Below are 18,622 nucleotides of genomic sequence, written 5' to 3'. Positions count from 1 at the left end.
AAGGCCTGATTTCCATGTAAAGTCTCCCCCTTGTTTGTGATGTGTTCAAGATGAGTTCTGATATCAAGGAATCCTTGTATATAGGGTTTTATGGAATAATTACTATAGGGAATGCAGGTGGTTATAAAAACTCACATGCCAGACAGAAAATAGAATAAGGTCTTGTGGCACTGACATTCTTTTGCTAAGCAAAATGATACTGTGACAAGGACACCCATCACCATTAAGAATTAAACACTGGAAACAGGCACCCTAGGGCTAGCAGTGTCTGGCTCCCATGTTGATGAAACATAGGTACTGAAGTCATCTATGTGGTTGTTACTTCCATTCTGTGAGATTTCTTCCTATCTGGATCTTTCTGACTGCCTCATCAGCCTCATGGCTTCCTCCTCTGCCCACAAACGCAAGGAGTAAGAAGAGCTAAGCAGTCAGTCTCTGAATACCATTGATCTAGCCTGGGATCAGACGGTACAAACTCATAAGCTTTTGTGATTCTATTCCATCAAATCTTATATGGACAGGAAGGAAGTTTAGGTATCAAAGACCAGTCTTCAACCTCAAAAGCTTCAATCTCAGGCATAGAAGACCTGTTTCAGCTGACGTAAAAGCCCTCCCTGAAGTCAATGGTAAAGGACTGTAAATTATAGGGCAAGTGATCTGTGAGCCCCCAAAGAAGACTAACGTAGATGGGCTTCAGCAGGGGAAACGCCACCAAGACAGCCGTTCACTGGTATCACTTCTGTAGGGTAAAGATCTAGTAAGAAAATGATGTGGCCCTGGCAAAATAGCAACTGCAGAAGTTGGTTTTCTTTCCCATGTTCTTGTCTATTATTCTTCCCTGAGCAATACTTTCACGTCACTTCTTCCTTCCCAGAACCCTTGCACCCAGGCCCCAATCCAGGCTTGTCCTTCCCTGTTCTGAAACTACTGCTCCTCCAGTCTTCTTCCCATTTCCTCGTAATACTTAATAGAATTATAGACTCAGAGTATTCAGAGAAGGAGTCCGCCTTCCCACCATTAGTCTCATCTGATTATCCAGAAAAAGCTTTGCTGCTGAAGCTAATTCACACTAAGGAGTAAATGCCTGATAATCCATTTTAGTGAATTACCCCTCCCAGGAACATTTGCAGTTTTAGAGTAGTTACTGAAATAGTGACTCTTTACTACAGGAATTTCACTAGAGATTAGCAAATGAGTCAGTAATCATCAATTTTAAGCCTCTGCTTGGCTAGCCATCATGGAAAAATAGAAGAGGCATTTCCCATTTTGAAGCAGGAGGATTTCCTTGTGCCTTCAGATTACAGGAGCCTACTCTCCTCATACATCAGGTGGCCTTGGAGTGGCATTTCCAGAAGACAGGTCAAACTGACTTAACATGCTCTCTCTTCCAAAAGAGCCTTGTTTCCAAACTAAAAATAGAACAAAAATTAAGCACATTTGTGCAAGTGAGGTTAGATCCCTTCTGTTAGGGCCTCTTTCACACTGGGACTCTCCCCACTGCAATCAGATTTCCAGCTAACAAGCCACAGGTGTACACCACATGAGCAGATGAAAATGTGATTGTAATGGGTGTGTTGACAGTTCGGTAGCCATAATCCATGCATCCCAAGGTGCACCTGTGCATCTGTCAGATCGGCACCAAGGGCTCTGCCTCCCCACCAATAGCGTGGGGGCCATCTGAGCGGCTGAGAAGCTACATCAAGGGCCCAAAACAAAGGTACTGAGGCCATGGACTCATTAGGAGCCCAAGAGAAGACATGACACACCAGGAGTCATGGGAATGAATTGTTGAGAGTACTTCTCATCCTCCCTTCCCCCAGGTGTACTGTCAAGCAGCACAGTTCCCTGACCCCCAGTGGTACCTGATTATTTAAAAGCTTCTCCATGGCTTTCAGGGAGCATTTGGGTATTCGATCGTTGCAGCAGGGTGCACCTGTACCTTGGCACATGCAAGCCAAGCTTCCATAAAATCCCATGAAGAGCTGAGAAATGATTTCATGTTTAGTCTTTGAAACTTTCTAAACTCCAGAAGTCTGGGACAAAGAAGTGGGGGAGAAGATGGTCCAAACAAACCATGCAGAATGGGTGTCTGCACTCCTGACCAGTGCCTCCCTCCCACAGCAATCCTGAATACAAGGACACACCCATGGACATCGCACAGCTCCCCCATCTGCCGGAGAAAACTTCCGAATCCTCGGAGACATCCGACTCTGAGTCAGACTCTAAAGACACCTCAGGTATTACAGGTATTATTCCTTCTTCTCCATGTTCTGCAGTGAAGCTTGCCCACCACACACGGGGGGTGGGCAACGGCCAGAGGGCCATCATCAGAGGCAAAGCAACTGGTCACATTTCAGAGAGACATATGTCACATCAAGTTATTACTGAGTCTCTGCCTCTCTCCACACACTCGTATATATAATTGTACACCACTATATACCTGTATGTACTACGTAGGTAATATACACACAATACATAGAGATATGTAGTGCTGGATAAATACATGTGTGTGTACATATGTGTATATATATGTTTTGTGTGTATATATACACACAGAAGAAAGAGATCTTTTGAGATCTGACAGATCTCTTTCTTTAAATATACAGAAAGAGATTGATTGCTATTAGCAATCACTTAATGTCAATCCACTGGCCATACAGAAGGAGCCCTGCCCTAACCTCATAGCTAGCTCTCAGCCTCTACTAGAGGCAGATACTAGGGCCAGCTCCAAGAGAGTCTGTGACTTTGAGCCCCAAATATTCACATTCCTCCCAAGCTGGGACTGAGCCTCTAAAGTAGGATACTTAATGGCATCAATCAATGCCTCTTTCAGGGTGCTGGACTGTTACTTATTTCCTGAATCTATGCAGAACAAACGCATGCATTTTCATTTCTTTTGGGGAAGCAGACTTCCTGAGTAGTTCTTTGGGACACAGAAAATTAGTATAAAAATATGCTTTTCTTCCCATCCCCAGCCCTCTTCCAGAGACACACATAAGGCCAGGGGGCACCAAACTTGTAGGATTTTACAGCTGCAAGAAAATCCTAAACCTCTTCTAACCCTACCTCTTCTGCTACAGGAAGGGAGGCAATGACCACAGCTTCTAGTCCAGGCTGCCAGTCAGGCTTCATCCCTCAATCTTCAGAGACTGTATTACTGGAAAAATCTATTCTCTCAAAAATGTGGCAGCTAGGTTTTCCTGACAACCCCCTATCATGAGGGCACCTGCGCTCCAGCATTGTAAACATGTATCCCTTCCTCCAGACCCAGCTTCAGGGAGGCAGAAGGAGGGCAGAGCACTCAAGGCAGATCTTCATTGTCTTCCTGTCCCTAAATTGCGTTAATTCGAAAGTTCTTGACAAAGACATAAAAAGTTCTAGAATTGGTAGTCTCTACCCCTTTTTAATATAGTGCATAGTTGTGAACAAAACAAAGAAAAATTCCTAGCCCAGTGACTGGGAGGAAGAGACAAGTAAATAAAACTAAAATATACAGTAAGGCAGCACAGTGGCTCATGCCTGTAATCCCAGCACTTTGGGAGGCTGAGGTGGGCACATTGCTAGAGTCCAGGCGCTTGAGACCAGCCTGGGCAACATGGCAAGACCCTGTCTCTACAAAATAAAAAAAAAAAAATACAAAAATCAGCCACGTGTGGTAGTGGGCACCTGTGGTCTTAGCCACTTGGGAGGCTGAGGCAAGAGGATCACTTGAGCTGGGGAGGGCAAGGCTGCAGTGAGCAGTGACCACCCCGCTGCACTCCAGCCTGAGGGAGAGAGGGAGACCCTGCCAAAAATAATAATAATAAATAATAAAAATAAAGATATACAGTGAATCAGATGGTGGTAAGTGCTGTGGGGGAGAATAACTTAAGGAATAGAAAGAGGGAGAGTGGCTCTCAGTAATCAACAAATATTCACCAAGGGAAAATGCAGACTCTTCAGAAAGTCACCTTGCATGCCATCATTTTTCTGTGTCACACCTTAATCCAGGTTATTTAACCTGACTTCCTGAGTATCTCTGTGGGACTTCTTAAACTTGAATGTGCCTGAGAATCACCTGGGGGTCACATTCCAGTGCAGAACCTGATTCAGTCTACCTGGGTGGGAGCAGAGAGTCTGCATTTGCAACGGGTGTCCAGATGATTGCCAATGCCGCTGGCCCACACTTTGAGTAACCGTCCAGCTAACCCAGGCCCTCAGCAGAGAGAAAGCCCAGGCTTTAAGTCCTCTGAAGGTGATGGAGAAGCCCGTGATGAGGACGGACACTTGCCCTGCTCCCCGCCCCAGCCCCTGCAGGTGACAGGCTGGGTCGCCCCGCTAACCTGGTGTCTTCTCTCTCTTCTCTCTCCGCCCCCGCCACCGACGGCCCCCGGCCCCACACAGAGGACAACGAGAACTCCAAGTCCGACGAGAAGGGGAACCAGTCCGAGAACAGCGAAGACCCGGAGCCCGACCGGAAGAAGTCGGGCAACGCGTGTGACAACGACATGAACTGCAACGACGACGGCCACAGCTCCAGTAACCCGGACAGCCGCGACAGCGACGACAGCTTCGAGCACTCGGACTTTGAGAACCCCAAGGCGGGCGAGGACGGCTTCGGTGCTCTGGGCCCGATGCAGATCAAGGTGGAGCGCTACGTGGAGAGCGAGTCGGACCTGCGGCTGCAGAACTGCGAGTCACTCACGTCCGACAGCGCCAAGGACTCGGACAGCGCGGGCGAGGCAGGCGCGCAGGCCTCCAGCAAGCACCAGAAGCGCAAGAAAAGGCGGAAACGGCAGAAGGGCGGCAGCGCCAGCCGCCGGCGCCTGTCCAGCGCGTCGAGCCCAGGCGGCCTGGACGCGGGCCTGGTGGAACCCCCGCGGCTGCTGTCCTCCCCCAACAGTGCCTCGGTGCTCAAGATCAAGACGGAGATCTCGGAACCCATCAATTTCGACAACGACAGCAGCATCTGGAACTACCCGCCCAACCGGGAGATCTCTAGGAACGAGTCCCCCTACAGCATGACCAAGCCCCCCAGCTCTGAGCACTTCCCGTCCCCGCAGGGCGGCGGCGGTGGTGGGGGTGGCGGCGGCGGCGGCGGCGGGGGGCTGCACGTGGCCATCCCCGACTCGGTCCTCACCCCGCCCGGCGCCGACGGCGCGGCCGCCCGCAAGACTCAGTTCGGCGCCTCGGCCACCGCGGCCCTGGCCCCCGTCGCCTCCGACCCGCTGTCACCCCCGCTCTCGGCGTCCCCGCGGGACAAGCACCCCGGGAACGGCGGCGGGGGCGGGGGTGGCGGCCCCAGTGCGTCCAACTCCTTGCTGTACACTGGGGACCTGGAGGCGCTGCAGAGGTTGCAGGCGGGCAACGTCGTGCTCCCGCTGGTGCACAGGGTGACCGGGACCCTGGCCGCCACCAGCACGGCCGCGCAGAGGGTCTACACCACGGGCACCATCCGCTACGCGCCCGCCGAGGTGACCCTGGCCATGCAGAGCAACCTGCTGCCCAACGCTCACGCTGTTAACTTCGTGGACGTTAACAGCCCCGGCTTTGGCCTCGACCCCAAGACGCCCATGGAGATGCTCTACCACCACGTGCACCGGCTCAACATGTCAGGACCGTTCGGCGGTGCAGTGAGCGCAGCTAGCCTGACGCAGATGCCCGCCGGCAACGTGTTCACCACGGCCGAGGGACTCTTCTCCACGCTGCCCTTCCCCGTCTACAGCAACGGCATCCATGCGGCACAGACTCTGGAGCGCAAGGAGGACTGAGGCGCCGCCCGTCCGGGGCCCGGCCAGGCCCCGCTTGGAGGAGGCATCGTCGGCATTTTCGTTTAGACCTTTAATTCTAGCACTTTGAATTCGAGCAGGTCAGCGTCTTCTCTCGCCACGACGGTCCCCATTCCACTCCCTCTTTCTTTCACCTGACTTATTCTTTCGTGTAAAGATATGTTTATTTTTTGCCTTCAGAGGGTCAGACGACCAGTTGCCTGCCGTTTTGTCTTCTTCTAAGATGTGTGTTGGGTTGTTTTGCTTTCCTTTGCATCTTTATTAAGATGTCTTTCATGTGTATATGCCTCTGCCATAGAATACTCAGTCTTGTGGTCAAGAGAGTTCTCAAGTGACAACCATTGGGGTTTCTTCATAAAGATCTTGATATGATCAAGATGGAAAGAGACAAGCATAAACAATGTGCCCTGTTTGACTAAGTCAAATGAAATGGGGTGGTTTTTTGTTTCTGTTCCTAATTCCTTTAAAAAATAGGGGGAATAGTATTTTAGAATTTTATGCAGAATTTAATTCTCTTTTTACGGTTAAGATTTTAAGATTTTCTTACTTGCACATAAAAATAATTTGGGTTCTTAAACTTAATTTCTGGCCTGTGACTAGAATGTTTAAAAAAAAAAGTCGGACTAAATGTTAATTACTGAAACATTAACTTAATTTCTAAAACCATGGTGCTATCATTTATTAATCTGTAATGTCTTCATACAAAATGCAGCTCCTGGGCTGGGTTTTGGGGGAAAAAAAAAAATGTGTTCTGTCCTGGTCTGGAGTCCGTTGCTGCAGTCTCCTTGGTTAGTTAAGACAAAGCCCTCATTAACGTTTGCTGCAGGACTTAAAATTTTTTACCTCCCAACTAACAAACATAGCCTCACATTAAATTTAATGGGTCAGTAAAGCCCTTTTTAAAGGGGCTGCTGGAAAACTCAATCAAACTGATTTGAGGAGCAGTTTAGGTACATACTGCCTTTTGTTTAGCTTTTTGTTTTCCTTACTCAGTCTAACTGAGGCTAATTTTGCAACTTCAATAACACTTCAGAGTAAAAGAAGGAAAATACTTAACATGTTTTTGGTTTTTTTCATTTCTTGCTTAAAAAAAGGAAGGTTGTATTTTGGGGGATTGGTTTGATTTGATGGAATTTCTTTCCCTTTGGTTCTTATTTCTGGGTTGAAACCAGTAAGTTTTAAAACTAAAGAATGGGTTAATAAGCTTCAGACAGATAACTGCAACTGAAAACTGCACATTAAGTAAAAAAAAAAAAAAAAAGAAAAAAAAGGAAAAAGAAAAAGAAAAAAAATCCTATTTTGTCTTTGTTGCCAGAAATCAGTGTGGTGTCAAACACTCCAAATGACTGTCAAGTATAAATTCTTCTTCCACTTCATTTTTGGCAGCTGTTTGTTAAGGCATCTAATAACAGATGTGAGAACTGTAATGTGTACAATGTGTACGTGTCCTTGGCTGTCAGTCCCATTGCAGTTTCAATGTGTGTTTCTATATGCAGTATATACTAAGCTAATGTAGTTGTTTTGTCCTTTGTCTTATCTGTGCTCTATCTCTAGTCTGGAGTGGTACAGTCCCATTCCTGCAGTCCTAGTGAATCAGTGATTCTTGGGGGTTAGTGGGTTTTGTGTGGTGGCCTTCCTCTGTAATGTCACCCTATGCTGCTTCTACTGTCTGTGAATCTTCCGTTTTACCTTTTAAAATTCCTGCTGTTGCTTTGCTGGTGTATATTCTCCCTACCTCTCCTCTCTTGCCTCCCTTTCCCATCTCCCCCTCTCCCTCCTCTTCGTTCCTTCCCCATCCCCATCCCCAAAATCTCTTTCATTCTCAGAGATAAAAAGACTCTTAACTAGCTCAAGGTTAATGGAGCCATTTTTCCCACAACGGAATTCTGGGTATGACTCTGTCTTCTGGAGTGCGACACAAAGCACTGAAGAATAATGCTCAGATATATTAAATAAATTGATGCCATATAGCCTCAGTTGTTAACATTCCCAGAGTCCCTTGTGCTCTACCTATAAGCAGTGGGTGCTTTTCTTTGGTTTCCTTTCAGGTTGGCTGATGGAGCAATATATAAAGCAATTACCACTGAGACAGAAAATTCTTTCAAAGGTCAACCAACATTTTTAAGAAACAAAATGGGAGGGGATAATGGAATCTAGAATTGTCATATATATTTGTTTACTTGTGCAATGCTAATATAGTAACTCGGCTGTCCTTTGAATATCACTGTGTTGAGTAGATTCCTCTAGGACCTTTGATTTCATGAGTTGGGCCCAAACCACGGTGGGATAATAACAAAAAGAAGTTAAATGCCACAAATTTTAATACTGAGCTTACTTGAAGGATTTAAGGAGGTTTACAAGGTGAAGAAGGCCGATGGAGAAATTTACAGATTAATTTTGGAAGCTCTACTCTAGCTATCGAACAATCAAAGGAATGCACCTATCAGCTACAAAGAACAGCTAGACAGCTGTTTTTTTTCTTTTATAAATGTTTCTGTGTTGTGTCAAAATGATTTCTGGTGATTTAAACTAACAGATAATCACAGCTGCTGTCTAAATCCATAGTGTTGAAAATTACAAAATGAAAAAAAAAAAACACTTCATTACCTGTGAAGACTGTGTCTGTGTTTTTAACTATTTCTTGTACAAATATATGAAAACTTTTATGAGGAGACTGGTGCCAAGTAGCTGAATAATGGGGAAAGGGATATTCTGTTCGTAAAAATCTTAGCAGTGTTACCAACTCTACGATATATATATAAAAAAATAATTAAAACGTTACAAAGCGACAGCTATGGTACATTTGTTTTGTGTGAAGCTAACCGGACCTAACTTCCTGAGTGCCTGGCTTATTTTGAAACATTTTTTTTCATTGACCATTGATAATGCTGCAAATCAGAAATGTACATACTTCATTTACAACAGGGTTCTTTTTATACTTTTGTAGATTCTCATACATGTCACATACATGGTTGTCTTTATGTAACTTAATTTTTTCATCCGCAGGTGCCATTTTCATAATAAACTTCTCTTGGATTTGTTACTATCTGGCATCATTTCTTTTACATGTAACCATCCTGACTAATGAATGCTGGTAGTATTTGTTTAAGCAGGTACCTTGGTCATTATTCTTTATTTAAAAAAAAAAAGAAAAAGTAAAAAAATGCATTCATATTTTTGCTAGTTTTGGAAAAAATATATAGCTTGTGTACTGATGAGGCTGACAAGGCACAGAATAAGATGCTAATCCAAATACTACACCAAACTTGCAACCATCCTAAATTTTCAGCTACCCCAATTCATTGTCATACTGAGCATTATTATGCACATTATCAAAGCTGAACAATGGGCCTGCAACATTAACCACTATGGGAAGTGTGCATTTTTTGATTAATGCACAGTAAGTGATGACAGTTTTCATACATTAATCATTTAAAATGCACTCAATATTTTTATTTATTACAATCTATAATGTATAACCAACTGTTCCATTGCTTATATCTTCTTTTTATACTAAATATGCATTTTCTTTCTCCAGACAAGCTGATTAAGTCATGTTCATGCTGCATTATGGTTAGGGTAGCATGTGGCCTGTCACGTTTTAAGGCAGGTCAGCTGCTTACTCTTTAAAAAAAAAAAAAAAGAAAGAAAGTGTCACCCATTATCCCAAAGTTGAGGATAAGGTAGGTCAACTCTGAAGTCTGTGATCCCCAAAAACTGAAATATGAATGGGCTGAGCTGGGGGAGTTGGGGAGGGGAGGCAAGCACTTTCATCCAGAAGCTACTAAAAATAATAAATATCATTTCCCTAGTTTAAGTCTTCAGTGACATTAGCCAATGTGGGTTTTTGTTTTTTTTTTTTTAATGGAAGAAAGCTTCAGACTGGTGAACATAGAAGTGTGGTTAGGGCTGTAGAGCTCTGGATTTCTCTACTGTGCCCTAGATGGGTCTTTAGAATAAGTACTTAAAATAGGGAATAGGGAGAGGCTGACTGAGAACACAGAATTGGGTGTGCCGAACCACTTTTCTAAAATTTCTTCCCCTTTTGCTCTTTAGAGTCAGAAGGATATAGTATAGCAAGACTGAGAAGTCAAAAACTGATGTACTGGAAACTATGCTGAGGGGATTATGGTGAGTGATGAAGCCAGCTTACCCAAGGCACCCTGTCTAGTAGATATTGATGGAACTGGCTGTGAGTGCAGGCTTTCAGAGCTTTGCATGGGGCAGGGTCCCACAAGGCAGAGGGGTGCTTGTCTGAGTGTGGGACTGGCTAATGCTGTTCATCAGCCATAACACTTTGCTTCTGGACATTCCTGCAGCCTTGTGATCTGGAGGTGGTAGCAATGAGGGTTGAAATGGGAAGCAGGACAGGTGATGGGTGAATTGAAATCCTCACAGTATTTGGTGCTTCTGCAGTAGAAGTGGTGGAAATCCTGGATTCTTATCCAAACTCAAGCCTCTCTTAGCATCATCAAGTTCCCTGTCCTTTATGTGTATCCATCAATGCTAAAATAGGTCACTAATGAAATAAAGAACAGCTTTCAGCTTGAAAGAGTGAGTGAGCTCTGGGCTCAGACTCATTGATAATCAGGAAGCCCTGCCACCTCCTCAGCCCCAGTGCTGGCAACCAGGCCAGAGCCCTGAGCTCCCCAGAAGTACAGGACTTCGTTGCCAGGCTGGCAGCAAGTCAACTGGTCAAGGCTCTAGTCTCCAGGTGACAGAACAGGGACCAACAGCCAGCTCTCTGTAGCTCCTCCCTTCTTCCTCCCAGCTGATACTTATACTAATTTATTTGGCAATGAAGAACAAGACAATTTTTAAATAACAACAGCAGGCAGGACAAGAGGGAACATACACATTCAGTTGAGCACAAAAAAACTGGTTTGAAGGGTGGGTGCGGCAGCTCATGCCCGTAATCCCAGCACTTTGAGAGGCCGAAGCGGGCAGATCATGAGGTTAGGAGTTCAAGATCAGCCTGGCCAACATGGTAAAACCCCCTCTCTACTAAAAATACAAAAATTAGCCCAGCGTGGTGGCGGGCACCCGTAATCCCAGCTAGCTGGCTGAGGCAAGAGAATTGCTTGAACTCGGGAGGCAGAGGTTGCCGTGAGCCGAGATCGTGCCATTGCACTCCAGCTCTGGGCAACAGAGCAAGACTCCGTCTCGGAAAAAAATATAAAAATAAAAATAAATAAACTGGTTTTAGCCCTTGTGGACTATAATTCTTACCCATCCTTCTCCTACTCCTAGACAAAGTCTATTTAACATTGAGAATGTTTAAAGCAATTTGAAAATCAACTTGCCCTATGTATTATATTTAAGAGAGGCAATAATATATCTCAAGCCCAGAAGATAGTCTGTTCAAGCCAAGATTATCATCCAGGTTCAAAAAGTAGAAAGGGTCAAAGATTTGGGAGAGAAGGAAGAGTATCTTTGCCAACATTTCAAATCATGTAGTGTAAAAAAACAGGCAAAGCTAATTCTTGAGCATAATTCCCAAAGATGGATGTCAACTAGCAGGCTTAAGAAACTCTCTGGGACACTAAGGTCAATGAATACCGTTGGCTGCCTTCTGCTTTCCTGTGTCTCCTAGGAAACCATTATGAAGAAAGAGGGCTGATTTGGTAAGTTCATCACAGGTATAAATCATTGCTTACTCATCTTCATATCCTTCCACAGTGCCTAGCTCAATGATTTACAGTAGTGTTGGCTTGGTAAAGATCTGCTGAATACTGATGGATGAAGATGTGAACAAATGAAACATAACTTGTCAAGAGGCAGAGATTCCACTGGAAATGTCCATGTGGTTTGACAAGACAGCTTGAGCTTGTGTCAAGAAAAGATTGTCAAAATGGATAAAGCAGCAAGTTCATTCATTCTTTCTTTCTTGAGTCGTCCATATGGCTGACACAGAGTTGGCCATCCATAAATGTTGGAGGTGGGTGGGTGTGCCCATAATACGATCTACTCTGTATACAGCAACAGATTAGGTAAAGCAAATAGAGGAGGAGGAGCAAACAACCCAAACTGTTGGTAACTGACTCAGTTAACTATGACATTGTGTCCTATGGATAGCTAAGCAAATGGATTCACAAGAAAGCACCACTTAATAGTGTACCCTCACATACGAACATTGAGCTATATAATCACAACAGTGATCCAGAGAATCTTAGCAACTAAGAAGAACTCTCGGGAGTAGAAATCCCATGTCTTTAATAATTCTAGCACTGAGGGTCTTTCTAGCACACTGCTGAATTGTTCTAATTTTTAGAAGGTGTTGAGCTGAAATCTTACCTCTGGAGTTAAAGGGACTAAATCTAAACCCTTTTCCATTTGAGCGGCCTTCAAAGATGTGAAGACGGATGTCAGGGTTTCAGTAAATCTCTAGGCTAAATCCCACATGCTTTGTCAATTTCTGCCAGTGACATGGTGGCAGGATCCTTCACCATCCTAGTCACCATTATTTGAGTGCACCAGAATTTGCCAAGACCCCTGTATTGGTTTCCTGGGTCTGCTTTATTAGCACAAACTGGGTGGCTTAAAACAACAGAAATGTATTCTCTCACAGTTCTGGAGACCAGAAGTCTGAAAGAAGGTGCCAGCAAGGTTGGTTCTTCTGGAAAGCTCTGAGGGAGAGTCTATTCCATGTTCTCTCCTAGCTCCTGGCAATCTTTGACATTCCTTAGCTTCTAGATGCATCCCTCTGATCTCTGCCTCTGTCACTTTATGGCCATCTTCTCCCTGTGTGTGTCTGTGTCTTCACATGGAGCTCTCCCTGACTGTGTCACTGTCTCCTCTTATAAGGATATTAATCAGATGAGATTAAGGGCCCACCCTACTCCAGCATGACCTGATCTTAACTACCTACATCTACAACAACTCTACCGTAAAGAAGGAATGAAAGTAGGCCGGGCGCAGTGGCTCATGCCTATAATCTCAGCACTTTGGGAGGCTGAGCTGAGCAGATCATTTGAGTTCAGGAGTTCAAGACCAGCCTGGCCAACATGGCGAAACCCCGTCTCCACTAAAAATTGAAAAAAAAAATTAGCCAGCCATGGTGGTGCACGCCTTTAATCCCAGCTACTGGGGAGGCTGAGGCAGGAGAATTGCTTGAACCTGAGAGGCGGAGGTTGCAGAGAGCCAAGACTGTGTCACTGCACTCTAGCCTGGGTAACAGAGTGAAACTCCACCTCAAAAAAAAAAAAAAAAAAAGGAAATGAAAGTAAGGTCAAATGCTGGGTACTCTTGTGTTAAGAAACTGGGGGTTAGGACTTCAACTTTTGGAGGGGCACAATTCAGCTCATAACAGCTCCTATTCAAATATGGCACCTTGGGCCAGTCACATGACTCCAGATGTGATCTGATACTTGCATGGCATAGAAGTTCCATCCCATCTCTTCCTCAAGACTCTGAGCTCCTAGGTAAAACTGCCTGCAATTGCAGTCACATCTTAGCAGCCAGGTCAAATTACTATCTCATCTTAAGCCTCCAGTCAACCAGCCTCAGTCTTTTCACCAAATTTTGTGAAGGTAGGTCTCCTCCCATCTTCCTCTGTGTACATAGCCCTCACATAATGCTGGCATGGGCTTGGGTGAAAAGCAACTTAGAGAAAGCAACTCATGGGCATGAAAGGGGAGCAAGAACCTGAACCCCTGAAAACACATTTCTCATTTTCATTGCATTTTACATACCCTCTGAGACTACTTCACACAACTCTGCTGGAAAGGAGAGACCTGGCTCCAATATTTGTGGAACCCTGGGGTACAGGCAAATAATAAATATAATACATCCATAACAAACATTACTGGTGGGCTACCCTCTTATAAGTAAACTAAGGCAGAGAAAGCCAACCATATGAAGGAAATGTAAAGAATTAGAGATAGCAACTACCATATCGGCCATTTCATGGGAGCAGAACTGGTGTGAGAGGTGCCAAGACTCCTGATACATACGTGTAAAATCCACTCTGAAGTCAAGAAAGAATTTCAAGATAAAATTCTTCAATTTTCTGAAAATAAGTGGGCCTCCCTTAATCCCTTTTATGGGCCAAAATCAAAGAGCCTAGGCCAAATATATTCACTGAGTATATGCTCCATCTGGAATTAAAACTCACAATCCCTAAATTCCCAGCTATTGTCCCATGCACAGTTGTTTTCACTCTTCTGTCCACCTCTACCTATTTGGAAATCACGGGATATACCGCAAGGAATGACCCAGATAATGTGCCTACGTTAAAAAGAATTTTTCTGGGAAAATAAAATTAATTTCAGCCTTTAAAAATAATTTATGCAAACTATTAAAACTACTTTAAGAAAGAAAAAGGAGCAGAGTAAGGAGGTGGCACTTCCTTGCACTGAAGGAGTTCTCCGATTTATAGCGGAAGTGTCAGAAACAGGATGTAATATCCATATGACCCCCCCACCTCCCCCAAACAAAACCATTATACCCTTGATGAATTATTGACTTTAGAGTTTTATCTGTGCCATGAATAATCACAAACTTGGGAGTCTCAGGGCACAGTTCATAAACAAATAATTATATCACAATGATAATTTTTCAGGAATTGCAACATCAATCATGGCCATGTTATTATCAAGTACATTTTCTGGTTGCCTCTATTCATCAAACCCTCCTCCCTCTCCACCCTTCCGCATCACACAAGCAAGACCCATCACCAGATTGCCTCTTATTTACACATCACTCAAAGCAGGACAGAGCAGGCACACACAAAATGGGTCAACCCAGCGTTTATGAGAGATGAGTTTTCATTAAGAAAGTTCAAATTAAACACATTGAGAAAGATGGAGGTGGGGGGAGATAATTAATTATTCCAGACTCCCCCAAAGAAGCCATCTTTGAAAAGATCTCATTTAGAAGATAAAAACAAACGGAAGTTTTATTCCATTTCAGGCAGTACTAATAAAGAAAAAGGAGTTAGTCTCAGAAAGCCAAGGAAATGACAGCACTACAGTAATGTGCCACTGTTTTCTTTTCACGGTGCTCACACACACACACACACACACACACAAAGCTCGGGTGCTGTCTGCAGCCTCCATCTGCAGGTGGAAGAGGCAGGTGGAGGTCGGTACAGAACCTGGAAAGGCTATAAATACTTTATCCAAGTCTCTATACAAATCAGTCATACAGCTGGCCAGGATGCTTAGGTCTGACCTAAACCACTTTTCTGTGACTGAAACAGAAGGCTAATATTTCCAAACAAGTAACAGTACAAAAGCACTCTTAGTCAAGCTACTTTACTGAGTGGTTTAATGTCACTTAAGGTCATAGGGCTACTACTCCTTGGATAACATGTTCATCCTACAATTCAAAAGAAAAATAAATGACTAGCAAAGCAACTTAAAGAAAGTACCCTCTTTAGATAAAAGATTGTGCAATCGGGTTAAATCCATAACACAGTGGGGCTTGCCATGAACTCCTTACGCAAGAGAGCTGTCTCACTGATCTCTGTTTCCTCATTGGCAAGCTATATGGGCAAAGCAATGTGCGTTTAAAGTGACCAATAGGAAGAATATTTAGACTCCTCAAAAGGAGGTACCAACTCCAAGCATCTGAGACAATCCAGTCCCCTGGTAACACCTCAGGACTGTTGAGGACAGCCCTTGAACGCATATGGCTTCAGCTTAGATCAAATTCTCTCTTCCTTGGCATCAAAACATGCCTAGGCAAAGGTAGGGCCAGTGTCCCGCAGTGGGCACCACAGGTGTGGGAACTTAGGGGAGCTAGACCCAGCCTGATCAGCCCCAAACAACCACCACTCCATCAACCTGCAGGGCAGCTGCAGGTTCCAAGTACACTGTACTACTTTATCCAAAACACTATCTTCCCTCTCTACTGCTCTTATTTTAAAATCTTTGAGTTTCCTGAATGTGCCTGGACTAGAGTAAGCCCCCTTGCCTTAGGCTGACGTTAGTTTTTGTTTTTGTATTTAGTGTTTTTTCGTTGTTGTTGTTGTTGTTGTTGTTGTTTTTTGAGATGGAGTTTCACTCTGTCGTCCAGGCTGGAGTGCAGTGGTATGATCTCGGCTCACTGCAACCTTTGCCTCCCAGGTTCAAGCGATTCTCCTGCCTCAGCCTCCCAAATAGCTGGCATTACAGGCATGCGCCACCACGCCTAGCTAATTTTTGTATTTTTCATAGAAAAGGGGTTTTGCCACGTTGGCCAGGCTGGTCTCAAACTCCTGACCTCAGGTGATCTGCCCGCCTCAGCCTTTCAAAGTACTGGGATTACAGGTGTGAGCCAGTACACCCAGCCTAGGCCAATCTTAATATTTAAACTTATTATCCAACACCACTGGAAATGAGAAATAAGAAATAAATATAAATAAACTTGGCCGAGTGTGGTGGCTCATGCCTGTAATCCCAGCACTTTGGGAGGCTGAGGTGGGTGGATCACCTGAGGTCAGGAATTCGAGACCAGCCTGACCAACACAGTGAAACCCCGTTTCTACTAAAAATACAAAAATCAGCTGGGCATGGTGGTGGGCACCTGTAATCCCAGCTACTCAGGAGGCTGAGGCAGGATAAGCACTCGAACCCAGGAGGCAGAGGTTATAGTGAGCTGAGATCGTGCCACTGCACTCCAGCCTGGGCCACAGAGTGAGACTCTGTCTCAATAAATAAATAAACAAACTTATTAAAAGGAGGGAAAGTAGAGTCAGGTCAGAAAGACACACACAACTAGTCCATGGCCCAGTAAAACTTCTAGATATCCCTTTCAAAGCATCTATCTCCCCGTAATACAATATTATCTTCAGAAGCCAGCCAAATATCTCCCCTCCTCCCTTCTCCCTGCCTAGAGAGAAGCTAGCTGCCTCTCCAGTGGGTGTGGCCCTCCCTCTGTCTGGCCTTTTGCCTCCCTCCTGCACCATGAGAGCTCCTCTGGGGTCTGACTCCCTTTTACTCCTGTGGGGCAGCTGGACCTCTCTTGCCTACTCCCAACCTCCTCTTCACCTGTCACCCCTCTCAGTGTGATGAAGCCCTCAGCTGGCCAATAAACCAAAGGCCTTTCAGAAAATCTACTCTTTTTAGAAATCAGGGGAGAAAATGATGTCAATTTTTAAAATTTCAATTTTTGGACCATGTTAAAGCATCAAAAAAGTACACATAAACCAAAAATGTAACCTCCTTTCCAATCCCAAATCCTCTGATGGAACTGCTAAAAGCCCTGCAATGAACTTGCCTAGACCCCTGCCCGTCCTCTCCCTGGTGGGGAAATCCCTTCTGACAGAGGGAAGCTGGGCAGTTTGGAGATAAGGAGAGAAAGTAAAGAAAGTCACATAAGCCCTAAGTTAATAACCTGCTCCAGGGAAAGCGACAGCCGTCCACCATGGCCAGAGTCCTCCTGGTCTCATCCGAGAGGCCAGGGTCCCCACACGCTGACCTGTCCCTATATCTCCTAGATGTAGCCATCACTCCAGCACACTGAATTACTTGCAAGTTCTCTCCTGCCTAGAGTTCACACACCTCAACAGACACCTCTGCATCAGAGTCACATGGGAAAATAAAAGATGTATAATCATTTAAAAGATGTTTTTCCAAAATACAAATGTAACTGCTACTTCTTTCATAGTATTTTCTAGGACGAGGACACCAGCAATTCTTTTTCATTTTGAACATTTTGAATAAAAGGAAGCTCAGATTTCTTTCTCTAGTTTTTCCACCTGACTTCCCTCCATGCTGCTCCGGATATTTACATAGAGTTGCCCAAGTTAGAGACATTTTTCAGACATTGATTAATCTATAATTCTTTGAAGTAGGGAAACATTATTATCTCCACTTTACAGATGTGGAAACTAAGACACAGAGGTTAATGACTTGCCCAGAGGTCAAACATCCAGTCAATTGCAAACGTGGGTTTCAAATAGAAGCTCCCCTTTCTGCTCTTAGCTTAATTCAAGTTTGTTCTTAGCTCATCTGCCCTATTTACATCACAGCTTCCTCCCATGTCTGGCCACCTCTTAAATTTTGCCTTAAGGCCCTTAATGTGCTTCTTGAAAGAGGAATGCTTGCTTTGCCTACCGTCAGCAGTTGCCCTCTTCCTATTCGTGCCTTTGCTTGTAAACAAGAAATGACAAATCCCTTCTGGAGTATTTTGTAGTACTACATAGTACTTTGTATAAATAGTATTTTCCATCACTAAATAGTACTATTATTTTCTTAATTTTTTATTAACAAATAGAAGCCCGACAGTTCTTTCTAAACCTAGAATCTGTAATTTTGCTTAATTTCTGGTAGTAGCCTGTAATTAATTTAAGTGAGGAGCTACCCAAGCCACACCAGAAATATACAGATGGATAAAGTACTACCCTCTGTGCTCTAGTTCTTCACAGAGTAGAAAGGGAGACATGTCAAAATTAATCATTACAATGGTATGACAAGTGGCATGACAGACATATATATATACTCAGTGTTATGTGTGGCCTGAGTAACGGCAACAAATTCAGGCCATGAGGGCAGAGAAGCTTCCCAAAAGGAGGGGATGCTTAAAGTGGGACTTGAAAAATAAGTAGGAGTTAACCACAGATGCTAGAGAAAGAATGATTCCTGGAAGGTATAAGCAACATCATAGAGGCAGGAGAGAAGTTGCAAGTAACTCAGTGTGCTGCAGTGACGGCTACACCTAGGAGATATAGGGAGAGGTCAGCTGACAAGTTCATGAAACCCAGTGTATGCTTTGCTAGCCAGCCCCTCCCCTAATTCAGGGCTGCATCCTCCTAACAAAACGAGTACCTTGCTCTCACGTAAAGGCGTGCGCCAGTCACCAAGCCCTCCTTCCACATTTGCTGGGCTGCATCTGCTCAGGGGGGTCATCTTTTTCTCATTCATACAAAGAAG

At 44.5% G+C, this 18,622-nt stretch overlaps 1 protein-coding gene across 15 annotated transcripts in view; it reads left to right on the top strand.

Annotated features, from left to right (window-relative positions):
- Positions 1 to 8,814, top strand: part of NPAS3 (neuronal PAS domain protein 3) — an 879,538-nt gene extending 870,724 nt beyond the window's left edge. For 6 of the 15 annotated variants that reach the window (XM_055291556.2, XM_055291560.2, XM_055291558.2 and 3 more), the window contains 2 exons: positions 2,122 to 2,246; positions 4,384 to 7,038. In XM_055291556.2, coding sequence (XP_055147531.1) covers positions 2,122 to 2,246; positions 4,384 to 5,750 — 1,492 coding nt within the window. In that variant the 3' untranslated portion in view covers positions 5,751 to 7,038. Of the gene's footprint in view, positions 1 to 2,121; positions 2,247 to 4,383 lie in introns of all 15 variants that reach the window. The other 9 variants (XM_055291566.2, XM_055291565.2, XM_055291564.2 and 6 more) reach the window with 3 other exon arrangements.
- The last annotated feature ends 9,808 nt before the right edge of the window (positions 8,815 to 18,622 follow it).

This window comes from Symphalangus syndactylus, chromosome 9, assembly GCF_028878055.3.
Source record: "Symphalangus syndactylus isolate Jambi chromosome 9, NHGRI_mSymSyn1-v2.1_pri, whole genome shotgun sequence".
Taxonomy (NCBI): Eukaryota; Metazoa; Chordata; class Mammalia; order Primates; family Hylobatidae; genus Symphalangus; species Symphalangus syndactylus.
This window is presented reverse-complemented; position numbering and strand designations above follow the sequence as displayed.